This window comes from Eriocheir sinensis, chromosome 29, assembly GCF_024679095.1.
Source record: "Eriocheir sinensis breed Jianghai 21 chromosome 29, ASM2467909v1, whole genome shotgun sequence".
NCBI lineage: Eukaryota > Metazoa > Arthropoda > Malacostraca > Decapoda > Varunidae > Eriocheir > Eriocheir sinensis.
Genome location: NC_066537.1, coordinates 16,998,139 through 17,025,747, shown reverse-complemented (window position 1 = coordinate 17,025,747; position 27,609 = coordinate 16,998,139). Strand labels below are relative to the sequence as shown.

At 40.0% G+C, this 27,609-nt stretch overlaps 1 protein-coding gene across 2 annotated transcripts; it reads left to right on the top strand.

Annotated features, from left to right (window-relative positions):
* LOC127005195 (prostatic acid phosphatase-like) lies at positions 1-27,562 on the top strand. Of its 2 annotated transcripts, XR_007758370.1 has the most exons (9): positions 1-167; positions 2,983-3,084; positions 3,919-4,161; positions 9,546-9,731; positions 10,598-10,718; positions 13,723-13,928; positions 17,095-17,275; positions 22,636-22,699; positions 26,970-27,562. XR_007758370.1 is itself a non-coding variant. In XM_050873890.1 (8 exons), the coding sequence occupies exons 1-8, from the start codon at positions 60-62 to the stop codon at positions 27,089-27,091; spliced, it is 1,269 nt and encodes a 422-aa protein (XP_050729847.1). In that variant the 5' UTR covers positions 1-59; the 3' UTR covers positions 27,092-27,559. The 2 variants fall into 2 exon arrangements, 1 of the variants encoding a protein (XP_050729847.1); XM_050873890.1 differs by lacking the exon at positions 22,636-22,699 and having other exon boundaries at positions 26,970-27,559.
* Positions 27,563-27,609: the final 47 nt, after the last annotated feature.

Here is a 27,609-nt window from a genome sequence, read left to right as displayed (position 1 = left end):
GTGTCGCCTGTCAGAAGGTCTTGGCCGCGTCGCAGTCCGCCGCCCGCCTCCCTCTAGTCATGACGCCCTCCCCTTCCTTCCTCCTCCTTCTTCTGCTTCTGCTGAGCCTCCAGGGGCAGCCTGCGCAGGCCGAGGAGGAGGATACGACCCTTGAGTTGGTGCAGATGGTGAGTACAGGGAGGGTGGAGGGCAGGCAGTGCTGGCGGCCCCACAAAACACTGGAAATGTTCCCCTCCGCTGTGTTGTTATCGCGGCAGGTAGTCTCGGCGAGGCCACGGGCTAACATTTCCGCGGCCCGCACACTCACCCACTCACTCACTCCCCGTGCTGAAAACGCTCACACTGACTTCTTACATGTCTTCAAGATGTGATTTCTGCACAATTGCAATGGGTGAAAGATAAATGTGGAGGTACTGCAAGCTTATCCTCGGGCCAATTATTTTAAATATCGTATTTTGTATAGTTGCTCCCTCCTGTGGTTAGATAACTTAATGAGGCCAAGGTTGATAACTTTCCTATTTCAGCAGTAATGCTATTGACCCAAGACAGTTAATAACTAAAAGCTAAATAACGTGGACTATCTAACCATTCTTTACCACTCTGGAGAACTTTATTCCCAAGTTAAAACTGATTAAACATTTTGCATTCTAGAGTATTTTGTCAATCTAACGAACAACTTCATCCATTTCTCATCATATTCCTTTCTCGTTAACTGCAAACTTGAGGACCATGGAGGATATGTTGTTTTTTTGGGTGGAAGCACACATTACGTCCATTATTTAGCACACCTGAGCAGTTTATTTCAGGGATGCAGGTCTCTTTTAGTATAATTATGTCAAATAGGATGCAGTATTAAAGATAGATAGTTTCTTTATCACTGGAAAATAGGTAGGAAAGTTAATGTGAATTTAATAATAGGTTACTCCTTTTCGACAACGATTATTTAAGACAAATTATTTGCAAGGATAGGTTTTTAATATGTGGCAGTAGGTCACTTGGCAAATATGCAGGAAGACTAGGCATGCCTTTTTAACCAAACGAGCTGTCTTATTGTTTATGCTGTAGTGTGTCCTATTCAGCATTGCAAATGTTATAAAAGATATTTACAAACTGGAATAATAACATAATTAAAAGGAAGCACATATATTTTTCAAATTGATGATAACAAAGTTAGTAATATATTTCAGCTTATCACATATTCGATAGTGGGCATAGGTTAGATTTTGTTGTGTTAGGTTAGATTTAGTATGTTTAGCTCAGGGTAGGTCAGATAGTTAATTTTTATTGTTTTTGATAAATAAATGTGCTTCACTTTGCACAGCTATCTTGTTGTTGTTACTGGTGGTCAGCATTAGGTTAGCTTAGATTAAGTTAGATTAGTATAACTAACTTACCGCAGGGTCAATGGTGGGCGAAGCCCAGGCAGGGAGCCCATGTATAGCGGCACATCAGTTGCTACTCATGGAAAATTGATGGAACAATAAATATTCTATCATTTTGGGGCAAGTTCTGAGTGAGGTGATCAATTTTAAAAGTAAGTGTCTGGCAAGTCAATGAAAAAGCTAGTTTCAATGAATATTATAAAGAATGTATGTAGTTATTTTCTGTTTGGTGGTTAGTCAATGTAAGGTAGGGATGTACTGATGTATTGGTATTAGTATAATTGCAGTATTGGCCCATTTTTAAAGTATCTGCTGATTTACTGCTGATACTTCCGATACTTTACTATGTTGCATACTACTTGTTGCAAGTTATTTAATTAAGTAGAATTTGTTTGTTTTTTTAATTTAGAAGTAGCTATAATAATAAATAAAAACAGTTTTATTTGAAACCTAAGAGGAAAGATCTTTTTTAATATTTTGAATTTTGAAGTCTTGAATCTTAATAAAAAGCAGTAGTTTTACATAATTTTTTTTATTTTTTTTAATTTTAATATACAGGACAAAGGTTTTTTTTCCTAGTCAGTAGAGGTCGCCTGTCTTGGCCTGAATAATGGAGCATAGAGGTGTGTTCTTAGCCACAGCACACGACTGCAGCATTGCTCACCCTCCCATCCTTTTAGGGATGCCACACACAGCAAACATGTGGGAGGACTAAGGTTAAGGGTGTACCAACCTGTCGTCAGGGTTTGGCACGTCCACTGAAGAGGTGGATTATTCAGGAAGCGGGAAAAAAGGACACAGCTTGGGGTGATGGAGGGCGCTGTGTCACTTATCCATCAAAAAATGATTTATTCCCTGGTTTGCCTCTACTTTTGCATACCAGTCAAGTGTATTTTTACCTAACATTTTCACCCCACTCAGATAATCATTTCTCTATCCCCTTCCAGCTATATATATTCCAGTCACTTCCCTGTCTACCTGCCATTTTATCTGTCATTTTGTACCATCTGCTGTTTTCTCTGTTCCAGTCCTTAGGGCCCACCTGCAGTCATCTATCTTTTCTTATGTTCACATCAGTGAGTGTAAACGTAACTCAAGAATGGCAGGCAGGGGAATGTGCCAGCAACCCCAGCTATTTGAAGTGTTGGCACTGCTGCAGCATTTTTGTCACTCAATAACATTGTCTCATTTGACCTCAATTGCAGCTACTTTCAGTACAGGGTCACATGCAAGCTCATATGCTAAGACAATCTACAGAGTTGCTTTGGGAATGTTAGGGGGGAGGGGCATCCTTATGTTAGTGCTTCAGCTGTTATCACTGCAGTAGGTATAAGGTATACTCTTATTTTCTATATGGTCATAGCACCTAAAGTTTAAGTTTTCTATGACCTCCACTTTGTTCTCCATCATCCCCAGGGCCCCCATAACCACAGGATGTTGTGGCTAGCATTTTATATTGGAAAATAAGATAGATTTTATTTAGTTTACATCAGTAATGTGGAATTTGAGGTAATTATATAAGGTAATTATAGGTGAGAACTAAATGGAATATGTAGTTAGGTTTATCCTGTAATCATTAATTTTTTCCCTTTTCCCACAGCTTTACCGGCATGGGGACCGTTCACCCATCCTCATGTACCCCACAGACCCCCACAAAAATGTCTCTGCCCTCTGGCCTGCAGGACTCGGCCAGCTCACTAAGGTAGGTACAGGCTGCCATTCATCTCACACTGCCAGTATTTTATTGCCTTTCAATTTTGCTCTTGTATTTTGTTAGTTTGATGTAGCATTTTCTTTCATAACCTCTTGAATACCAAGTTGTTTGTTGCTCATCTCTTTTTATTCAAGGCAGTTCCTATATATTATCATAATATCACATATCTACATGTAAGATGATGATAATATTTTTAACCCAGTAGCAGCGGGGATCATGTTTCTTAATGGTCCCTTCAAGCAAGAAAAATGAAAAAAAGTCACCCCTCACATAAACCATTTCATAATATATATCAAGGCATTTGTGATCAGATTATGTATCATCTATTTTGGAGGGTTTATATCATGGCACAAATTTGGCCCGTCGCTGCTACATGGTAAAGCCACAAATTTGGCCCGTCGCTGCTACTAGGTTAAAGATACAACATGATGTTCAAATACGTGTACATTTATTGTCAGGCTTTCACTGAAATATTTATAATGTTACACTAAAATCTAGGTCTGTCCTGTCCAAAATTACTGCAGCAGTGGAATACATTTATTACTGTGAAATAATACAAAATCCAATAAATTAACAGTTGAATAAGTTTTGGTGAAAAGGTGGTATTGACATGTATAATTTTGTCATGTTCATAACCACTTTTTTTGCAGATTTCAGACTGATTGTTATGTGTATATATTATAATGTACATATGAGTGTCACTACAGCAACATTTTTTCTTTTTCTATCCTCTTTTCTGACACATCCTCCTTTTCCTCTTATGTTCTTTACCCTCCTCCTCCTCCTGCTCCTCCTCCTCCTCCTCCTCCTCCCATGCCACAGAGAGGTAAAGTCATGCAGTATGGGTTAGGACGGTGGCTGCGGAATCGGTATGAGGCACTAGTGGGGCCCGCTTGGGTGCCGGGAGAGTTGAACGTTCTTAGCACTGATGTTGACCGCACCCTCATGTCTGCTGCATGCAACCTGGCCAGCTTCTACTACCCAAAGGAGCCCAATGAGCGCTTTGAGGCAGACCTCCCCTGGGTGCCCACGCCCATCCACACTGTGCCCGCTGCATATGACAAGGTGTGTTATTTATTGTATTATCTCTTGGAGGGGATATATGTCTTTAGATATGTCCTTCAGTGCAGTTAACACTAGACTTTTTGACATGGCTTATAAAGATGGAGTGACTCCACTTTTATTCACTCAACTTTAGGCAAAGTTGTGATGAACTTACAGGTATAATTTTTCCATATATGTTTTTTTTCCATTTGTTTTTGACCTTGAGCTGCTTCCATTACTGTAAAAAAAAAAAGTGTGCATGTGTGTGTGTGTGTGTGTGTGTGTGTGTATTTACCTAGTTGTAATTTTACAGGGCCTGGGCTTACGCTCGTGTGGTCCCGTCTCCGTATCTATAATTATCCAACTTTTCCTTGAAACTTTGCACACTCTTCGCCGATACTATTTCTTCACTTAATCTGTTCCAAACCTCTATATTTCTTTGTGGGAAGCTATATTTCTTTATGTCTCTTGAGCATCTTCCCTTCCTCAACTTTTTACTACATCCTCTAGTAATCCTTCTGGAAGGTTCCTCTCTTAGTAGCAATTTCTCATTATCTACTTCTTCCATTTTACTCAATAGCCTATATATTTGTATTAGGTCTCCTCTTTCTCTTCTTTGTTCTAGTGTTGGCAAGTCCATTTCCTTTAGTCTCTCTTCATATGTCAGTCCCTCCAGTGTGTGTGTATTTACCTAGTTGTAGTTTTACAGGGCCTGGGCTTTACGCTCGTGTGGTCCCGTCTCCGTATCTGCATTTATCCAACTTTTTTTTAAAGCTTTTCACACTCCTCGCTGATACTACATCCTCACTTAGTCTGTTCCAAACCTCTATATTTCTTTGCAGGAAGCTATATTCCTTTATGTCTCTCAAGCATCTTCTCTTCCTCAATTTTTTACTATGTCCTCTTGTGTTCCTGGTGGTAATTCCTTCTTTTAGTAGTAACTCCTTGTTATTTACTTCCATTTTGCTCAATAATTTATAGATTTGTATTAGGTCTCCCCTTTCTCTTCTTTGTCCTAGTGCTGGTAAGTCCATTTCCTTTAGTCTTTCCTCATATATCAATCCCTCCAACTCTGGAACCATTTTTGTTGCCATCCTTTGTATTCTTTCTAGTTTCTTTGTGTTTCTTCTTATGGGGAGACCACACTGCCTTTGCATATTCCAATTTTGGTCTGATCATAGTGGTAATTAATTTTTCATCATATCCTTATCCATGTAGTGGAATGCTATTCCTATATTTTTCACCATGTTATAAGTATCACCGAATATCCAATTAACATGACTCTCTGGCTGTTTATTATCTTGCATTATTACTCTCAGGTCACTCTCTTCGTGTACTTTCTTTAGTGTTTCACCATCTCCCATTTTATGTCCATTTTGGTCTTGCTTCACTTTTTCCCATTTCCATAACACGACATTTCTTCACATTGAATTTCATCTCTCATTCCATACTCCACTTCCAAATCTTGTTTAGGTCTTCATACGTCATATTTGAGAGTTCTGGGACCATTTTAGATGCAATCCTCTGTATCCTTTCCAACTTTTTGATATCCTTCTTTTTGTGAGGCGACCACACAACTGCAGCATATTCAAGTTTAGGTCTTATCAATGTTGTTATTATTTTCTTCATCATTTCTTTGTCCATAACATGGAATGATACACTTATATTTTGCATCATCCTGTAGGTTTCTCCAAACAGCTTGTCTATGTGCTTTTCTGGGGATAGTGTGTCTTGCATCGTTACTCCCAAATCTTTTTCTTCATGTACCACCTTTAAAGTTTTCTTCTCCGATCCTGTTTGTTTTCCTTGGTCTTTTTTTACTTTTCCCCATTTCCATAACATGGTATTTGTTTGCATTAAATTCCATCTCCCATAACTGGCTCCATCTATACACTATCCAGGTCTTTTTTCAGCTCTTCACAGTCTTCCTCCGTCCTCACTTTTTGCATCATCTGCAAAAAGGCTCTTATAACTTTTTATACCCTTTGGCATATCATTTATATAAATTATGAACATTATTGGTGCCAGAACTGAGCCTTGAGGAACTCCACTCTCTACTCTCCTCCAATTTGATTTCTCTTCCCTAATCACTGTCCTCATTTCTCTTCCCGTTAAGTAATCCACTCAATAACCTTTCTGCCCATTCCTCCCCACTGCTGTAGTTTCCAGATTAACCTTTTGTGCGGAACTTTGTCAGAAGCTTTTTTCAAATCAAGATATACACAACTGGCCCACCCTTCTCCCTCTTGCACCACGTCTATTGCTCTTGAGTAGAAACATAGTAAGTTAGTGACACACGATTTCCCTTTTCTGTATCCAAATTGTCCCTTATTTATCATGTTTTCCTTTTCTAAATGTTCGACCCATTTTTTTTTTATTATACTTTCATAAATCTTACACATTACACTTGTTAAAGAGACCGGTCTATAATTTAGTGGTTCAGTTTTATCTCCAATTTTATTAATTGGTACAATGCTCTTTCTCTTCCATTCTAAGGGCACTTTTCCTGTATTTATAGAGCATGTTATTATGTCATAAATCAATCAATCAATCAATGGGGGCATACGCCGGGGGGAGTGTCGCCTCGCCCACCCTACGACGCCAAGCCCAGGGGTCTCTCCGGGCGAGTCTCCATGCGGGCCCCCTTCCCAACCCAAGTACCTCCCGGCAGGATCTGTTGACTTGCTCAAGCCACGAACACGAATGTCATAAAGGGGCTCCAGTTATTCATTTCTACACACTTTTAGCACTTGTCCTGAGATTTCATCCGGTCCCATAGCTTTCCTTCCATCTAAGGTTTTCATCAGCTGTATCAGTTCTCCTTTCTCAACCTTTACATGATTTAGTTTCCCTTCATTGCAGTTTTCAAGACCCCAGTCAAAGTTGGTTTCTTCTGTAAACACTTTATGAAAATTTTTCTTTAATATTTCTGCAATTTCTTTGTCCTTTTCGTAGAATACATTTATTTTTCTTTTAGCCTTTCCACTCCATTTCTTTTTAACTTCCCATTTATAAATTTATAAAACATTTTTGGTTATTCTTTACATTTAAAAACTTCTTTCAAATTTAGCTTCCTCCTCTCTCCTTATTTTCACATTTTCATTTCTTGCTTTTTTTTATATTTGTCCCTGTTGTTCTTATTTGGTCTTTTCTTTAAATTCCTCCATGCCTTATTTCTATTTCTTCTTGCTGTTTCACACCTCCATCCAAACCATGTTTTCTCTCCTCTAGTTTTTACTGTGTAGAATGGAACATATATCTCTATTCCTCTGTTGTAAATATTCATAAAAAGTCATGTTTCTCTTGAATATTTATAGTACTCCTCTTCGTATCAGTCCAGTCTACCCCACTGAAGAAAGTCTTGAGTCCAAGGTAATCTGCCTTAGCATAGTTTTTCCTTTTTTCCTTATAAGCCTCTTCTCGATATTCACAGCCTTCCACAGTTTTCATCTCCAATAGTTCATGGCCGCTCTTTCCCAAGGGGCACTCATGACTGACTCCTTCATTCAACTCCACGTTTTTTTGTGAAAATTAGGTCAAGTCTTGATGGTTTGTCATCCCCTCTCAACCTTGTTTCTCCTTGCACCCACTGCATCATCAGGTTGTCTGTTACCAGCTTCAATAGTTTACTTCCCCAAGTATTTTCACCACCCTCTTCATCATCATTTCATCGACGCCTGCTCCTAGGAGCTCCCACCAGGGAATGGCCACGGGAGAAGAGTTTCCACTTTCTCTATCCAGACACTCCCTCCTTGCCTGCTCAAAGTTTCTCAAAGATCTTTCCCCCCTCTCCCTAACGTTCTCTTGCACCCTATCTCTCCATTTCACTGAAGGTCTTCCTCTATCATTCCCTCCCTCTATCTCACTCACATACACCCTTCTGGTCATCTTACTTTCCTCCATTTGCTCCATGTGGCCAAACCACTTTAAAGTCTGTCGCTTCACTTCCACCACTCCACACTTCTTCCCTTCATCCCCGTGACAAAACGCTCATACACACTTTCATTTTTCATTCCATCCATTCTACTCACACCACAAGCACTCCTCAGATAACTCATTTCCACTGCCTGCACTCTAGACCTCTGACTTTCATTCCAGGCCCACATTTCACTTGCATATGTGAGGGTTGGTACTATTATTGTATTTCTCAAATCCCTCTTTACCTTCATGCTCACACTTTCGCCATTCATGATTCATCCCAAAGACCCTACCACCCTTCTTCCTTGCAGTGCCCTTTCTCTTATCTCTCTCTCCATACCACCATGCTTACACATAACTGATCCAAGGTACTTAAACTCATTGACCTCCTCCATTTCTTTACCATTCAAAATTATTTTGTATTCTTTTTCACATTCAATTCCCACTCTATATGGGCATACAAAATCTACAACCTCACTTCTATTTCACTCACAAACCATCACTATACTTTTGTTGACATTTACTCTCAGCTCTCTCCTTTTACAGACACTATCAAAAACACTGACCAAATTTTGCAAGTCACTTTCATTTAACGTTTACTGTCTTAACCAATTCTCCCCAGCCTATAAAACTGATGAAAGAATCTTAAAACAAATAACAACTAACAACACAGAATGCATCAACCCTAATGATAAACTCCAAATCCTAACATATTATAAAAGCAGAACTACAACCAGCCTCATAAGAAAAAACAATAACAGCCCGACACTCCCTCCCTAAAAGAAATTAATGTTGTTCACGAGTTCCCTTGTCCTCTTGGAGAATGCGAGCTCCAACAAAGCTCGTACATCGGCATGACAGCAACAACTCTGTCTCGCTGTATGACAATGCACTTGGCATTAGGAGGCCCCAAGCCCCACCTTACTACCAACCACAACAAGCAATTAACACAAGATATACAAAAATCCTGAGGAAAGAAACAGATCACAATAGACTACAAATACTAGAAGCCTTAATAATAAAACAAAACAACCATGGAATAAATAACCAAACAACAGGCTCCCATAGAACACTGAAACTCAGTTGTTAACCTTCCATAGGCACCCCATACAGCATTCACATCTCAATAGATGGCACCACAGTCACAGCCCGCAGCACTCCACAAGCCTCAGTGGCCACTTAGCCACCATTAAACTAACACCTCTCTTCTGACCAGCAATTATTGCCACTCTTTTAGATCTTTTAGATGTTTTAATATTTTACAGTTTTTATACTTTTACTTTTATACTTTACATTTTTATACTTTTACTGTTTTTATTACTAGTTCATTTAAGTTAATTTAACCTGAAGATGCTTGAGGTCAAGCATCATATATATATATATATATATATATATATATATATATATATATATATATATATATATATATATATATATATATATATATATATATATATATATATATATATCCTCCTTTTACCCTGTAGCTCCTTAGCGTGGACGAGGCATGTCCTAGGGTTTTCTTGGAGGAGAAGCGGGTTCAAGAACTGCCTGAGGTGAAGAAAGTGATTGAGGCCAACCAGGACCTCTTCAAGTTTGTCACTGAAAAATCTGGTGTAACAGTGGACAACGTTACCACCTTAAGCTACCTCTTCGATACTCTTTACATCGAGGTGAGAGAGGGATTCAGCACACCCTTCACAGCTGTCACCTTTGAACTTTTTACTCATATCAAAAGTGTTTTGCCTTCATACAGTAGGATAAGTACCAAGGTTGTCTTATGCAAGTTTTGGTACAGTAATCTCACTCCTCCTCTTGTTGACTAGGACTTCATTGCTCCAGGAACTGTCCTTCCTTTTATTCCTCTGTCCTCCATTTCACTATAGTCGGTTTACCCAAGTCTGAAGTGAGCATTATCGTGCCCTGGCATGGCAATTTGCTCTCACACGGCGTGTCCGATTTCATGGATGCTGTATGGTAGCCTACGCATGGTAAACAGTCGTCAGTGTCAGTGTAGGCAGCAATAACAATGACTGCCAGTTATTGTCAATTTTGAGTTAAAAAATATTAGTAATATCACAAATAGCAGTTTTGTTAATGTAAAGCCTGCTAATTTTCTCAGTGGTGGACAACTTCAAGACTGTTTAATAATCATAATCAGTGATCTTGTAAATCAACAAAACAGCTATTTGTGACATTACTAATATTTTTTAACTCATAATTGACTAGAATTGACGGTAGTTGTTATTGCTGCCTGTATATTATTGACACTGATGACTGTTTACTATGCGTAGGCTAGCATACAGTATCCATGAAATCAGACATGCCATGTGACAGCAAGTTGCTAGGGCACGATAATGCTCATTTCAGACTTGGGTGAACCGACTATAGTATAGAACATTTGTCTCTAACCAGCCATGCCTTATAACTATCCAAACATTGGAATTGGTGCACATGAAGTAAAATGTAACATGAATTGTATGTGTGGCTTGCCTGTCAGTGATATAAATCTTCTCTCCTTATTACTCGCATTTTCCAGTCTCTCTACAACCTGACACTGCCAAACTGGGCAAAGGAAGTGTATGACAGGATGAAGGAAATCAATAACTTCAGCTTCAAGCTAATGGCATACACCCAAGAGCTTAAACGTCTCAGGGCAGGTATGAGGTGTTCATTCATTCATTATTCTCTCTCTCTCTCTCTCTCTCTCACTCTCTCTCTCGAATAGATTAGATAGCGCCGCTATAAACACTTGCCTGCACCATGACGGGCTCGGGCTGACCCCTAGGTCCAACCAAGGAAGCCTACCAGTTCTATAGGCCTGGATGTAATAAAAAAAGTGAAAAAAAGGTCAGTTCTATAAGAGTAAGTCTCAAAATGATGGCAAAATGGTTTATCTGGCACGAGCTTCCCCCTGTTCATGCCAGATAAATGAGGTTCTACTGTACATGTACTCATACTCATTCTTAAGTACACTATATCATGTACCTGTACCTGTACTTGTACTCTGGGTCAAAAGTGCTTTCGTACTTGTACTTGTATTCGGACTCCAAGTACAGTACAGTCTCCAGGATTGCGAGTTTCAATTTTGCAATTCACCGAGTTTGCGATAGGGACCCCAAAAATTTGATTTTATTGAAAACTGAAATTGCGATATGACCCGAAAGGAAAAGGAAAAGGCTGCTACAACCAGGTTTTTTCACACCTTGTTGTGGTCCTTGACTCCCATTCTTGCTCTTACCCACCCCCTGGGCCTTTCCATTGGCCGTAGGAAGCATGGTGAGTGGGATCCGGCCTCAAAAATTATTCATCACAGCTAAAAAACAAAAACACCATTGGAAAGAGGAGGCCAGTAACTATAAGATTTGATAATGTAAGCCTCTCCTGCGAATGTACAGGCACGTTCAGGGGGTGTTGCCTGTGAAGACCTACATTTATACGTGCGTGACGGTCAGCCATAAGGCAACTACTGAGTAGATCTCTTGATGATGGGGTGCTGGCAGGACAGTATTGCCAACTGCAAAATTTACAACTATTTGGTCAAAATATCAGTCATGTGATAGGTGAAGCTATGCAAAAATGCCGCTATATTGGACAACAACATCCACCAGTTGTTTGTCTGTGAATTTTCCGCCCTAGGCTGAAATGATTTTCCACCAAATTTCGTGAAAAACCCACTGAATTGGCAATGCTGTGGTGTGAGAAATAGTGTTGGAACACACTCATACGCGGGAAATTTGAGAGCAACTGGAGCTCGTAGCGAGCGTTTAGCACCACCAGCAAGTTACACTAGTGCTCGCTGCGAGCGTTTTGCAACAAAAGGGTTAAGAGGAATTTAGAGGAGGATTGAGAGGTTTAGAAGAGGATTAATCCTCTTCCATTTCCTCTTGACCCTTTCCATCTGTGACGCCGACGTCTGCGTCACAGATGGAAAGGGTTAAGACAGCTAATAACTTGTAGTTGCTACTGCGTAACTTTGTGAATCCGGCCCCAGAGGAGTTGGAGTTGCTGGTTGCCCCTACCACCAATGCGGTTGGAGGAAAAAGGCCTAGTGTAACACCACCTTATGCGCAGACAACCGACAACTTGCTCCTGGTTGGGCGTATGGACATTGGCCGTAGGGAGGGTACTGTACAATGTAAACTGAGATCCCATTCCCATTGATTTCCACTCTGATCGCTCTCGTCTTGCGGCGAGCAGAGGGAACCCACGCTCATGTCTTTTGACTTATAGAAACAGGATGCTTATACACCAAGTCACCACTCATAAACTAAGGCATTTTTAGTGATTTTTTTTCTCTCGTTAATCAAAACACTCATAAAGTAAGGCACTCATAAACCGAGGTACAGGTTGAGAATCCCTTATCCGAAATTCCAAGATCCAAAAGTTTTTTGAATGATGACATGGCGTGTCACAAATGGAAAACTCCACAAAGTGATGGGAAGGTGCCACCACATACAGCTGTTGTGTGCTGCAGGGTTGCCAGGTCCACAGTTTACCCGCCCTATTGGGCTGTTTTTAATTAAAGTTGGTGGGGAAAAAATAATTATTGCTGATTGGGTGGGAACACAGTCTACGACCTGGCAACTCTGGTACAGTAGAGCCCCATTTAGTGTGAGAATTAGGTGGATGAACGCGGTTGCGCTAACTGAATTCGCGCTAATTGAATAAAGTAACCAATACGAAAAAAATTATTTGGTGCACACGTGGGTCTGACTTTTGTGTTTGATAATTACTCAAAATAATCACTCATTAAAAAAAAAAAAAATACGATTGACTGAGCTCTGAAAACACGCTTGTGATTCACTGGGAGTCCGATGACGTCATCGCCGGCGCTCACCAAGTCAGCGGCCTCGCTGCCTTAAGGCAGTATCACACTTGGACAACCGGCAAATCCAAATTTTCCGCGTGTGCGTCACGCACGGCCAAGGTCAGTTGCCCGTATCCACATCCACAACGTAAACAAAGCACTTAACCTGTATCAACATGGCGTCGTCTGCTAAGGTAAGGGCTCTTGCTGCTTGTGCCGCACATCATGGCAACTTGTGCCGCGCATCATGGCAACTTGTGCCGCACATCATGGCGGCTTGTGCCGCGCATCATGGCGGCTTGTGCCGCGCATCATGGCGGCTTGTGCCGCGCATCATGGCGGCTTGGCGCGATTTTCAAAATTCAGTCGTGGTGGCTGCTCGCGCTAACTGAGGCTTTCGCGCTAATTAATTTTTTTCTTGGTAGATGGTGGCTCGCGCTAATTGCGGTTCACGCTAATTGATCTCGCGCTAAGTGGGGCTCAACTGTATGTGCTATGCCGTAGTTTGTTGTCAGCAGTCATCACAGTAACACCTTTGCTCGTTACTCATTTTGATTACCGTGTGTTGTGTGCTCTGTGGTGTAAAGATATTGTGGAAAATGTCAAAAGGGCCTGCAGATACCCCTATGGGTAATAGTTAATATTCTGAAATCCACAACACTTTCGATCCCAAGAATATCAGATAAGGGATTCTCAACCTGTATTACTGTATATCTTTTATTACACACCAGGCACCCTCATCATCCACACTCACCATCTGCACAGTCTTGCCCTGCTTTTACTTACCCCGACTCACCCATCATTACATACCAACCAGCCCCAATCATCCCCCTCCTCCATCTATACATTTCCAGGGCCGCTTATCAAGGAATTTGGCCACAACATGAAGGTGAGGACTGCTGGTAGTGCTTCTCAGACCAAGATGTTCATGTACTCCGGCCACGACAAGACTGTAGCCTCATTGCTGGAGGGCCTTGGAGTGTTTAATGGGGTGGCACCTCCCTACATTGCCACTGTCCTGGTGGAGCTGCACAGGGTCAATGACCAGCACTATGTGAAGGTATTTGTGTAATCATAGTGATAATAATCAATGGTGTATTTAGGTAACTTGCAATATGGTCAATATATGCTTGTGGGGCAGGGCAACAAATTATAACCCACATGAATATGAATATCTAAAAGTAAACCGTACATTAGGCAAGAGGAATTATACACAGTGGAAGAAAATGAAAAATACGTATGTTGATAACTGCAGAATGATAAAATATAAACAGCACTGGTAGTAGTCCTCTTGTCCTACAGTAAAGTAACTGAGCCACTAGATAGAGATGAAAACTATGATATATTAAATCTTGATTTTAGTAAAGCGTTCAATAAAGTTCCTCATTAATGACTATTGCTTGAATTACAGGCCTACGGAGTAGATGGGAAAGTTTTGAACTGGATCAGGGTGTGGCTTAGCAATAGGAGGCAAAGAGTGCAAATCAATGGTAAAAAATCTGACTGGGGCTGTGTTACGAGTAGTCCTTCAGGGGTTGGTATTGGGTCCACTGTTGTTCATTGTTTACATCAGTGATTTAGATACATGAATTAGTAGTGTCATCAGAAAGTTCATGGATGACACACAAATCAGCAGAGTAATTGAGTCAAATCAGGATGCCAGTGTTTTCCAGGATGAACTTGACAGATTGTATGATTGTGTGGGGAAGTGGCAGATGGAGTTCAATGTCAGAAAATGCAGTATTTTGAGTGTAGGCGGAAATAATCCTTCAGATAATTATTGCTTAACCCGAGAACATCGGCAGACCCTTTTTTGGCCTCTCATGAGTCGTGGCTGTGGTACGGTGGACCCTAAAAAGGGCTCGCTATAAAACGTCTAATTCGAGCTACTTGTAGGCGGTGGTGGCATAGCGCAACCCACCATGAATGCCCTAGGTCAATGTGGTGGGTGAGTGATCTTCAGGTGGGCTTTTTTGTCATAGGTGGTGCTGTAAGGTCATGGCATACTGAATTAGCTATCCATACAGTAATCACTTGTCAAATTCTCTATGGTACACAACAAGCGACTCTCGGCTAAATGCCACGCATCACGAGACTGTTTATTTTGTAACAAACACCACCCAAAAAGAATGGAGTTTGAGTAAAAGTAAATATTTTTAACGGCTTTATGGTTATGAGAGGAGTACTCTGATGTACGTTCCATGCTCTTTTCTTAGTCTCAAAATGCAGAGTAATTTTGTCGTTTCTCGGGCACTTCTCGGCTTTCCCATAGCCAAAGCCCACGGGTTAAATGACACTCTCCTGAGCAGGTCTGGGTGTTAGAAGGATTTAGGGGTCTTAGGGAGCTCCAATCTCCACCCAAGGGTACAATGCATTCAGGCTAGAAATCATGCAGACAGGGTAGTGGGATTCATTTCTAGGAGCGTAAGCAACAGAAATGCTGTAGTCATCCTCAAGCTATATTTAGCATTAGTGAGAGCTCGTCTTGATTATGCAGTTCAGTTCTGGTCACCTTACTATAGGATATGAAAATGTTAGAATCGGTACACAGGATGATGACTAAGATGATTCATGGGTTAAGAAACTTGCCATATGAGGAAAGACTTGAACAATTAAACTTCCATTCTCTAGAAAGGCAAAGAGTGCAAAGAAACTTGATTGAGATTTATAAATGGATGAAGGGCTTTAATAAGGGGGATATTAATAAGGTCCTGATGGTAAGAGAGCCAGGTAGGACACCTAGTAATGGGTTTAAGTTTGATAAATTCAGATTCAACAAGGACACTGGCAAGAATTGGTTCAACAGGCTTGGCAGTCATGTGGTGAGTGACAATAAGACAGACACTTAAAAAAAATGATTAAATGAATGCGATCTTTGTTTTTTCAGCACTATATTATTACCAAATTATTACTATAAATAGTACAGTAAACTCTCGATATAACGAACCCACTTATAATGGATTTTGGATATAACAGACAAGGTCAGAGGGTCAGAAATCCATGGGGACCGACTGAGAATAGTTTTTGAACCAACCGCACCCGGTAACTGCTATAGCGTCTGCTGGCCGCCTTGCCTTCCTCCCTTTATCTGCTGTCCTGTCTTTCGGTTACTGCAGTCTTTTTTAGTCCACCTGATGAAATATTTTCCTCCTTGTGGTTCCCATTTATATGAAGAACGTATTTACTCCACAAGAAAGTCTCATGCATCAATCCAGGACGTAAATGTACTGGAAAATAGCCAAGTGTTTGTGAGTGTCAGTACTGACACAGCTTGAGGGGTCCATTAGGTAGGTTGGGTTGTTAGGTTTGGTTAGTTTAAATTTATTCGGCATGCGTTATAGGGCAGCGGAAATATGAAGCACAGGATGGGACAGGGCAGCGGTGGGGGTGGTTCACTGCACGGGCTGGTGTGAGAAATACCTCCTTGCAGCGATAAGTCGCTCTGCTGTCCACCACGCATGTGCACTGGGGAAATATACAAAAGGAAAAACATTAATTTGCCTGATTGTTTTCTAGTTTGTCCACTTTTGATCTTTGTAAGCAGTGAGTGAATTACAGAAACAGTAAGCAAGTTTAACCTCTCTCTGCGAGCTATTTTGTGGCTGCGGCAGCGGGTGCACAACAGGCATTGAAAAGTCAATCATTCAATGATTTGTGACAGAAACAGTTACCAGATCATTTCATAACACACCAAAAACTACCAAAAAAAAAAAAAGTTTCATCTGCCCGTGTTAGATGGACGCACTTATGAAATTTTACCCATACCTACAACAATAGGCCCCCCCCCAGCCAATCTGGCAAAGTGTGCTGTACAGCTATAGACAACGTGCTGACAACACACACATTAAAAAAACCTATATACCGTTATTTATTAGGGTTCATAGTTATTATTATACGTATTTTTTAATTTCCGCTGCTTACAACGGACTTTCAGCATTAACGGACTAAGTTCCCCCCAATTAGTCCATTATATCAAGGGTTTAGTAAAATGACTTTTATTCTGTATAAAATAACATCTAAAATAATTTTTGTTAGTAGCTTTTGTGATATGGGATGTATTGGCCAACCATGTGCTAAAGGAGTAGAAATAGTGAAAGTGACAGTAATAAGATAAAACTATTACAGCCTTAACAATGGTACAAGTGGTGTAACAGGTGGAGTAGTGGTGATCTCAATACAGGCATGAGTGGTATAAGTAGTAAACAGTCCTAACACACCCACCTCAGATGTACTACTGCAATGACACCGCCATGACGGAGGCTCCTCACCCCCTCATCCTGCCAGGCTGCTCAGAGAGGTGCCCTCTGGATAAGTGGCTGGCACTTACAGCCTCAGTAGTGCCACAGAATATGGACAAGGAGTGCCACTCCCCCTCCCCCTTTGACCTTCCTCTCAATGCCTTAGCTGGTGAGTAGTGGTGGTGGTGGTGGTGGTAATAGTCAGAGATGTGCTGGGATTGGGTAGTGATAATGTTGAATTAGTATTTGTTTATTTGCTCAGCTTGCCATCATGGCAGGCTGGTGTTCTCTCCTTGATCAGGCCAAAAATGTTTATTCGCTGACAAGAAGTTACTGTTATCCCTTGAGAAAGGGAGATGTGGTTTGTAATGTCCCAGCTTTGCCTATAAATTAGGGAGAGTACAGGCTGGCCATCACAAGTCCAGCTTGTGATCAGATGGTGCAAGATTTACACACATACCAAAAAATATTTTTACAGGATTAAAATGTACATCGTCAGCAAAAAGTGTAACTTAGATACACGCTAGCATCAGCCAATTTATTTTCATAAAGAGTGCTAAAACATCATATAATGAAGTTTTAAAATTATTATAGTACCAACAGGCCCATCTTTATTGAGGAGTGACATCCCTAAGGGTGCAGCCACACTGCACGCGGTTTGCTGGGAGGGTAGAGGGATACCTAGCGGATCAGAGGCAAGAACAAACACGTTGTCTAATACGAGTGGCCATACAGGACATGGGTAGCTGGTTCCCTCCAAGCTTACCCGCTACCCGCATCCTGTATGGCCACTCCTATTAGATAACATGTGTTTGTCCTTGCCTCTGACCCGCTAGGCATCCCGCTATCCTCTACCCTCCCAGCAAACCGCTTGCAGTGTGGCCGCACCCTAAGCGTCCGTGGCGTGTGTGGAAATAATAACGCTGTGACAAATTTTCGCTGGACATTTTACAGGAAGACAGCTTTTTGTGGCCATGTGCTGCTTGTTTTCACCATGGGGAGTACACCTTTGTGTGCAATATTTTGATGTGACATCTTTGTAGTCACAGTTTTACAGATGACACGTAACATTTTTGTTTGGTGTGATAGTCAATGAAGCAATGAGGAAAGCACAGGAAGTTGGGAAAAGGCATTGATCATGAGTAGGTGGGTTGTGCGTGACTTATGGGCAGGGTTGTTGATTTTTTTTTTTTTTTTTTTTTTTTTTTTTTTTTTTATTATATTAATGAAAATAATTGAATGAATGTAAACCTCTATATCTCTACATTACTTTCAAACACTTGTTGGAGTACAAACAGAACATTACAGTGTTAAAGTAAGCAAAATAATCCTTAAGTATGATACACATAGATGCTTTTTGGGTCTTTCAAGCTTGGCAGATCTGTCCCTGCATTAATAACGATATTCAGTTAAAGTTATTGTTAAAACCGTTAATTAGGGATGTTTTATGCAATAGTTATAGGTCAGGAAACGGAATATACTAAGTGCGAGAGTGAGTGTGTAAAGGTTCGTGGCCTCACCGTCCTTGCCGCGGCCGCCATCTTATTTGTTTTGCTCCGGGTACAGGAGCAAAACAAACAAGATGGCAGCCGTGGCAAGGACGGTGAGGCCACAAACCTTTACACACTTACTCTCGCACTTAGTATATTCCTATGGCAAGTTTTTAAAGAAAATTCAGTAGCTGAGAAATACAATACTGTATGCATAATTTAACATCAGCTACTTGTTTGTTTGTTTAAAATTTGTTTTAATCTGCTTTATCATTATTTACTCCCCAAGCTTTCTCTCAGCTTACAGCAAAGCAGCCAATACCTGTAACCTTCATTTCAATCCTTGAACCCTTCAGTTAATACCTGAGTGGGGTTCCCTTCTCTTAATCTTATTAAGCTCAGTAAGGAATCCTAATTATTCTAGAGATTTATGTTGATGTTCAGACCAAGCAGACCACACTCCAGACTAGGTGGTATGTCCTGAGACCTAAGCTAAATGACTGAATGACATCGAAGGCAACCAAGGTGTATTTCTACCTTAGCGAATATATAGGTGGAGAAAGTGGCCGTCGAGTACATTCTTAAAATGAATAAGTCGTGTTGCACTGAATCACTGAAGGTGGAAGCTTTTTCCATTCTCAACACTCCAACAACTTTGGTGAAAAAGAATTTGGTGAAGTTTGAATTTTAGTGCCATTATTTCTTGTTTGTGAGATGTCATGAATCACAAACAATTTGGATTCATCATGAAATATTTTGAGACCTTTGATCTTTCTTCCTCTGAGGAGGCGTTTCTCAGGAGAAAACATGTTAAGACTTAATTGTCTTTCTGTGCTTGTGCACTTCTGTGAGCAGGTGGGAATTTCCAGAGAACACTTTCAGGTGATCCAGTGCTACAGGGGTGGCAAAGATCATATTTAATTCTGATGTAATATTTTCTTTTAATTTTCAATGTTTTAGATTTTAATGTCAGAAAACATTCTTTGCTTCTCTTGTTCCTGTGAATGTATGTTATTTTGAATTGGGTGGTGATGTAGTGTTGTTAGCATCATTGCCATTTATATAATCATCATCAGCATCATCTTTTTAGCTATATTTCCTACCTTGTGGCAAGGTAGATTTAAAAAAAAATTAACTTATATATATATATATATATATATATATATATATATATATATATATATATATATATATATATATATATATATATATATATATATATATATATATGGAGAAGTTTAATGAATCACTTAATTTTGGTGGTTGACTGTCAGTCTGTCAAAGGAAAGACTAGTAATAAAAAGCAAACACTCTCTAAAGGCCAAGGTGCAGTGAGGCGTGTGAGCGGGCGCTTATTGGAAATGTATATGTGTGGGAGGGGAGAGTGTGTGAGTGTGATGGCACCCACAAGTGTTGGTGCAGCTGTGCAAACTTATAATGAGTAATTTTATTGACATAAATCCTGTGGAGCTGCCATATGCTCCTTCCATTCACCACTATATTCATTTTTTTATTTATATATCATTATTTTTCTCTCCCTCTCATTGAAACCTCAGTATGTCTATTGTGAATGGTTACATTTACAATGGTTTACAATCCCTCACTGTTTTGGTGTTTGTTGGGAACATACATTTTACAGCAGCAGCTTGTGATCGTCCCAGTGGCAATAAAGAGGGAGAGTAATGTATTACAGAAGGGAACAAAGTTTGAAGGGGAAATGTTTTATGACAATATTTGCTTATGAGATGTCTTATGACAAAAATATTAGGGGTGATAAAAAAAAATTAGAGGAATGTTTTATGACAGAATTTGCTAGGAAGCATTACATTATGAATTTTATAAAAGGGAATGAACCTACTGTGTTTTGACAAGGAAGACTGATATGGGAACTTTTGTTTATTCATGACCACTTAACCCTGTCCTGTTCCGATGGCAACTTTCATCATCATCCAGAAAATGTTTTTAACCTTTTCAGTGCTATGAGCGTCTGTGGACTGTTCCCAGGTTCTCTGCTATGAGCGTCCGGGGATGTTTTTATATTCGGGCAGCGAGTTGGCACCTTGTTGGTCACAATGGAGAGAGAGAGAGAGAGAGAGAGAGAGAGAGAGAGAGAGAGAGAGAGAGAGAGAGAGAGAGTTCCTTTCCATAATGATCTCCCCTCCACCTCTTCCTCCTCCTCCTTCCCCACCTAGCCCCATCCTCCTCTCCTAACTCCCTCTTCAAAATATCCTGTGTATGTGGAGAAGAATGAAAGGAAAAAAGAAAAAAGAAAGAAAGTGAAAGAGAGAAAGCAAGAAAGAAATAAGGAAATAAAGAAAGAGAGAAGAAGAGTGAAAGAGAAAGAAAGGGGAGAGAGAAAGAAAAGAGAAATCAAGAATGAAATAAAGAAATAAAGAGAGAAAGAAACAAACAAAGAGAGAAGGAAGGAGAAAGAGAAAAAGAAAGAGAGAAGAAGAATGGGAGAAAGAAAGAAAGACAAAAGAAAGATAAAGAAAGAAAAAATGAAAGAGATAAATAAATAAAGGAGAAATAGAAAAGAAGAAAAGGGAAAGAAAGAAAGAAAGGAAGAAAAAATAAAAATGAAAGAGAAAAGGTTGAAAGATAAAAGAAGAAGAATGAAAGGGTGAAAGAAAGAAGAAGAATGAAAGAAAGAGAAAAAGGAGAAAGAGAAAGAAAGTAAAGAGAAGAAAAGATAGAAAGAAAAAAGAAATTGGAAGAAAAGAGAAGGAGAAAGAAAGAAACAAGAATGAAGGAGAAAGAGAGAGGAAGAATGAAAGAGAAAGAAAGGAGAAAGAGAAAGCAAGTAAAAAAGGAAAGAAGAATGAAAGAAAGAGAGGAAGACAGGAAGAGAGTAAGAAAGGAAGGAATAGAGAAAGAGGAAGATAATTATCTCTGCTAATCATCCCCCAATGGGAATACACCTGCGTTTTCCTCCTCTTCATTCATTACTTCCTCCCTCCCTCCTAAATCACACTGATACTTCTGAGATGCTAATGTGTGAATTTTGTCTTCACTTCTCCCCGGGATTCAATCCATGCCCGGCCATAGCACTTAAAGGGTTAAATATTTAAATTTAATATATCTCAAGACATCAAATGCTGGATGATGGGCCAAACACTTAGCTTGATACTTGCTATAGCTTGTCCATATGGCAAAGTGAAGATGGCTTGCGGCTTGTGGGACTACAAAGAAATTTGTGTAGCATTTGTTTCCATCAACGCAGAATGTTCCTTCTTATTCCGTCTCATGTATATGTGTTATTATTGGTCAAAATACAAAGAATATATATATATATATATATATATATATATATATATATATATATATATATATATATATATATATATATATATATATATATATATATATATATATATATATATATATTAGAAAGGAAATTTAATCATGCTGGTTAAAAAATTGCAATGTTGAACATTTTTTGAAGGGGCAAATCTTCTTTTGAGTAATGTGTAAAATTTTTGCATGTCACCTACATTCAGCTTGCATTTTTGGCATTATGCTTTGTAGATTTTTCATTTTTTGGCTATTGCAAATACTAGCACAATTATTAAGCTTTAAAATGACATCTAAACAAACTTTCTATGATGAAAATTAACTTTGCTATGAGCGTTTGAAGTAATCAATCTCTATGCAACTGTTTGAGATTCCTGCAATTGTGGGTTGCAAGGAAAGTGCGGCTTACACAGATGGCCTTGACAGGAAAGGGTTAATTATGGGCTTGATGCATCAAGTCTTGAAAAAAATTAAGTTTTCATCCAAACATCAACACCCAGAAACTATTATAGGAATCCAGTCTCTCATTAGTCACTTTGATTTTCATTGAACCCTGTCTACACAACATCCCTCTCCATATTCTCCTGCAATGCATCTCCATTATTCATGCAACAACATATAGTATTTGGTACAATATTTTGATATAAATACTTTTCTGCTTCTAGAAATTTTTAGTTTGCTCCTTTTGTAGCCACTCAGTTGTTTTACCCAGATTCACAGCATTTATTGTCATTCCCTTTTCAAGGTGGTAAGCACTAAGACACAGTTAAACACACATACACACAACAAGACTCAGATGAGGAACCCCGGTGAGGACTGAGTGGTTGTGGGATAAGTATTAAAGTAACTAATTTTTGGTGCACCTTTAGTCAGCATGGAGTTTTCTGTGCTCCTGTCTTTGCTGTTTCTTACGTAGTTTACTTGTTGCTTTATACATCAAATTTGATTTTGTTAATAGCATATCTCATTTGTTTGTTTGTAATTACCTAGTTTACCTGTTGTATTTATCTATGCTCTGTTCAAGCTCAGGAAAAAAATTGGCGTTCAGCATGCCTCCCTCAAATTGTTGCATTACATGCATTCCTGTCATCAAATATGTAGCTGATATACAACAATGATAAAAACAACAGACTTCATTAGATAACAATAGAATACATTGTATTTACATTTTTCTAAACATCAGAAAGCTGGAAAGGATACAGAGAATTGAAACTGAAATGGTCCCAGAACTCTTGAATATGACGTATGAAGACAGATTGAAGGAGATGGATTTGTTAATACTGGAACAAAGAAGGGAGAGAGGAGATCTGATCATGCTGTATAAGTTGGTAAATAAGTTTGGTGAGGTGAATAGAGATGATCTCTTCTTAACTGCGAGAACACAGGGGCTGAGAGGACAGAGGAAGAAACTTAATAAAGGAACCTGTTTGAGTGACTTAAAAAAGTATAATTTTCCACATCGAAGTGTTAACACAGGGAACAGCTTGCGGGAAGAGGTGGTGGAGGCAAACAGTGTCGCACAAATGAATGAAAGGCTGGATGAATGTAAATATGGAGATTCGACTATTAGAGCTTAGCTCAGGCCCAGTAGACTACAAATAGGTAAATACTCACATCAGATGCATTCTCCATATGAGAGCAGACAATTCCCTTGCAAATGAACATCATCTGATTGGGGGAAAACTGAAGAAGACGATATAGAATGCTTAACTTTGAGGAGGCTTATTTAGCTAGAGATGAGATATGAAGTTTCGAGTCAAGATTTAAATTGAGGATAAACCGAGCATGCTTATTGTAGAAGAAGGGGACAGCTGTGTGTTACCAAAGAATAAGGGATAGGTGTTTGGAAAATCAACTTCTATACTGATGAATCTACTTTCCATTACTCAGCATCTTTTAATGAAATATAATTCTCTCCCTACAGGAATTACATGATTTTAGGCTGGATGCTGCAAAATGCTTAACCTCAGATTTTGCTATCATTTCCAAATGGGGCAGGAGGAAACTTGGTGTCTTTTAATGCCTAATAAACTCAAGTTTCTCCACCTGTCACCTCAACACAGTCACACCTATCCCACACAGCTGATACTTTCTTCTACAATAAATATTCATCGTCTGTCCTTAACTCTCGTGCTTGTTCATGAGAGGGAATGAGGAGATAAGAGAGGTATGGAAGCAGCACTTTGAAACTTTAATGAATGAGAGTGTGGGAGGGAGAGAAGAAGTGGAATAAAGATCAATGTGGGGCGGCCAGATCCACAGGGGAAGATGGAGAGAGGGGAGATAGAGGAGCCAATGAAAAAGTTAATAGTAGGAAAGGCCTCTGGAGCTGATGGCATAACAGCAGAAATGTTGACGTATGGAGAAGGTGTAGTTGTGAAATGGATATTATGGATATGAAACCTAGCATGGGAACAGGGTGAGGTGCCAGAGGACTGGAGAAAGGCCAATGCAAGATGGCGCCACTATAAACACTCGCCTGCGCCAGAACGGGCTGGGCCGACCATCAGGCCCCACCTGGAAGAAGCCTTGGGCCGACCATCAGGCCCCACCAGGAAGATGCCTACCGGCGCAACAGGCAACGACGTAAAAAAAAAAAAAAATAAATAAATTATTGTGCTGCTATACAAAGGGAAAGGAAGCAGAGGTGATTGTAATAATTACAGGGGAATAAGTCTACTCAGTGTGTCAAGAAAAGTGTTTGAGAGGATGAAGAAAGTAACTGAGAAAAGTGTAGGTGATGAACAAGTTTTTTTAGAAAAGGGAGGGTTTGTGTAGACCAAATATTTGCACTCAAAATGTTAGTTGAAAAATACATAGAGAAGGATAGGAGGCTGTTTGCTGCATTCATGGACCTGGAGAAGGCATATGATGGGGTTGACAGGAAGGGATTATGGGATGTTCTAAGGATATGTGGTTGATCCTTCTATTAGGATGCGAGTGCCTCTGTACACATGAAGGGTGAGTTGAATGAGAGTTTTGGTGTTGGTGTGGGTGTGAGACAGGGGCGTGTGATGCCACCATGGCTTTTTGATGTGTACATGGATAATTGTATGAGAGAAATGAAAGCCAGAGTGGGGGAGCTTGGTCCAAGGCTGAAAGTGAGAGGTACAGAGGAGTCATTGGTTGCTGGCCTGTTTGCAGACGATAGCGTTGTTGGCGGAGAATGAGGGGACGCTGCAGAGGATAGTGGATGAGTTTGACAGGGTGTGTAAGAGGAGAAAGCTGAGAGTGAATGCTTGAAAGAGTAAGGTTATGGTATTTGAGAGGGCGAGAGAACAGGTCATTGATTTTGCAAAGCCGTACAGAGTTAGAACAAGGGGTACAACGAAGTGTAGAATAAGGTTAGGGGATGAGAGGATGGAGATGATTGAGTTTAAATATTTAGGGACTGTTTTATGTAAGCATGGCAGTATGGAAGGTGAGGTGAGGGAAAAAGCAGTGAAGGGCAGACAGGTGGTGGGTGCACTGGAGAGAGTTATGAAAGGAAGAAGTGTGAGCATGGAGGTAAAGAGGGGAATAAGGAATAGTATTATCCTGCCAACTCTGTCCTATGCATCAGAGACATGGACAAGGAATGCAGCACAGCAATCAAGAATACATGCAATGGAAATGAGTTATATAAGAGGTGCATGTGGTGTGTCAGGATGGGATGGAGAAAGTAATGAAAGCGTGTATAAGCAGTTTGGTATGGGTGCGACAGCGAAATGAGTGGAGTGTGGAGTGGTGGAGTGGGTGAAGCGTGGTGCACTGAGATAGTTTGGACACATGATGAGAATAGGGGAGAATGAATTCGTGAAGAGTATGAAGGAAGGATTGAGGGAGGGGGTGTCGGGAAGACCACCTGTGAAGTGGATCAATAGGGTGAGTGAGTATTGGATCAAGAGAGTTGGAAACAGCAGGATTGAATGTGCTGAGAGGGAGTGCCAGAACAGGGAGAGATGGAGACACTTCTGCCATGGCCACCCCCAGGAGGGAAGTTCCTGCGAGGGAGCAAGGCATTGGAGATATAGATAGATAGATATCCTTAACTCAAAATCTTAAATGGAAGCTTCATATCTCCTTTCTCACTAAATCAGCTTCCTTGAGGTTGGGCATTCTGTTTCATCTCCTCCAATTCTTTTCCCCCTCCCAGATACTACTGTCCATATCCAGGGGCCTTGTTTGCCCTTGTATGAAGTATGCATCTCATGTGTGGGGGGGGGCTTCACACACATAGCTCTACTAGACAGAGTAGATTCAAAGGTGCTTCAACTCACCAAATCCCCTCCTCTTACTAGCAGTCTTCTACCTCTTAAATTCCACCGCAGTGTTGTTGTTATTATTATTATTATTTTTATTATTATTATTATTATAAATGATCATGCCAAGAGCTTCACAGAATAAATTTGTAATCATAGCACCAGGAGTTGTCAGTGTAGGTCAAGACACACCTAGAAAAAAAGAGGAAAGAAAGGACTTAAAACGACTGCAGAAGAAAAACATTAACCAACGTTTTAAATTTTTCAATAGTGGAAGGAGTAACAATCTCCAAAGGCAGACTATTCCAGAGCCTACACACTGCAGGAAAGAAACATCTAGAAAATTGTGATATGGACCATCGGACAATATCAAACGCCATGGAGTTCATGGAAGAACTAGTTACTCTGGTTGCTTGACAAAGGTTTGGCTAAAAGTTATGAAGCGGATGAGAAAAGTCCTTTACTATTTAATAAAACATTGAGAGAGTACCAACAACCCTACAATGCCCAATATCCAAACTCAAATGAGAGATGGCAAGCAATCTTCTACCTCACTACATACAGAGTGAGGGACAGAATCCATAGGAGGGTGGTTTAAAAAGCAAAGATAATGTGCCAGACTCAAAATCTTTAGAGATGCCTAAGCCAACAGCAAAAGTTTCACTGAAACGGTCAAGAGAGGATGACTAAGAATTAGTTAGGAAGGCAAGGTCACCAGTAGAGAGCTGTGTGTGTGTTTGTCTCTTGAGGACTAAGTATAGTAATATTTTGTATTGTATAGTCTTAGGTGGTGCAGGATGGGCACCATGACTCATAATATGTCTTCCTTTGCCACCAGCCACTAGTGCTGCAATTGCTCTAGGGGTGCTGCTGCTCATCCTGGTGACTTACAACCTCATCACACGGCACCACCAGAAGAGCCACTTTGCCTACCAAGCCGTCCCGAGCTCTAGCCCCTAACTCAGGCCAGGCCACAGGGGAGTGCTCAAGGAGCCATCACACCAGCCAGTGTTCCAGCTCATCACCTGCCACATGAGTTGCCTACTGAAGTGGGAAGGTGTTGAAAATTATGTCACCATTTCTTGTGTGAAATGTGTCAGGTAAATTTTTTTATTGGTGTGATGGCAACCACAGTTGTGATTTTCGATGTTTTATTTTTATATCATGTCCGAGCCGGTGAGAACAACATTACATGTGTGTGGGCAATTTTAGAGTTGTGTAATGGTTGCAATATTTTTGTTGTCCAGTATTTATTTCTGAAGTGTTGTTCATAGGTTTTAGTCTTTTATATGCAAAGATTTTTTTTAATATTTAATGGATGTCCTCTTTTATGGTACATATATTTTATTTTTAAGGTTGTGATGAAATTTGTTGGCACCCACATCTTGACTTATGTTGTATGGAGCCAGATCATATATATATATATATATATATATATATATAATATATATATATATATATATATATATATATATATA

Excerpts from the sequence above, each read along its gene's own strand:
- LOC127005195 (XM_050873890.1), top strand. The coding sequence starts at position 60 with ATGACGCCCTCCCCTTCCTTCCTCCTCCTTCTTCTGCTTCTGCTGAGC. Across the intron at positions 9,732-10,597 it reads TCGATACTCTTTACATCGAG|TCTCTCTACAACCTGACACT; the intron begins GTGAGAGAGGGA and ends CGCATTTTCCAG. Across the intron at positions 10,719-13,722 it reads GCTTAAACGTCTCAGGGCAG|GGCCGCTTATCAAGGAATTT; the intron begins GTATGAGGTGTT and ends ATACATTTCCAG.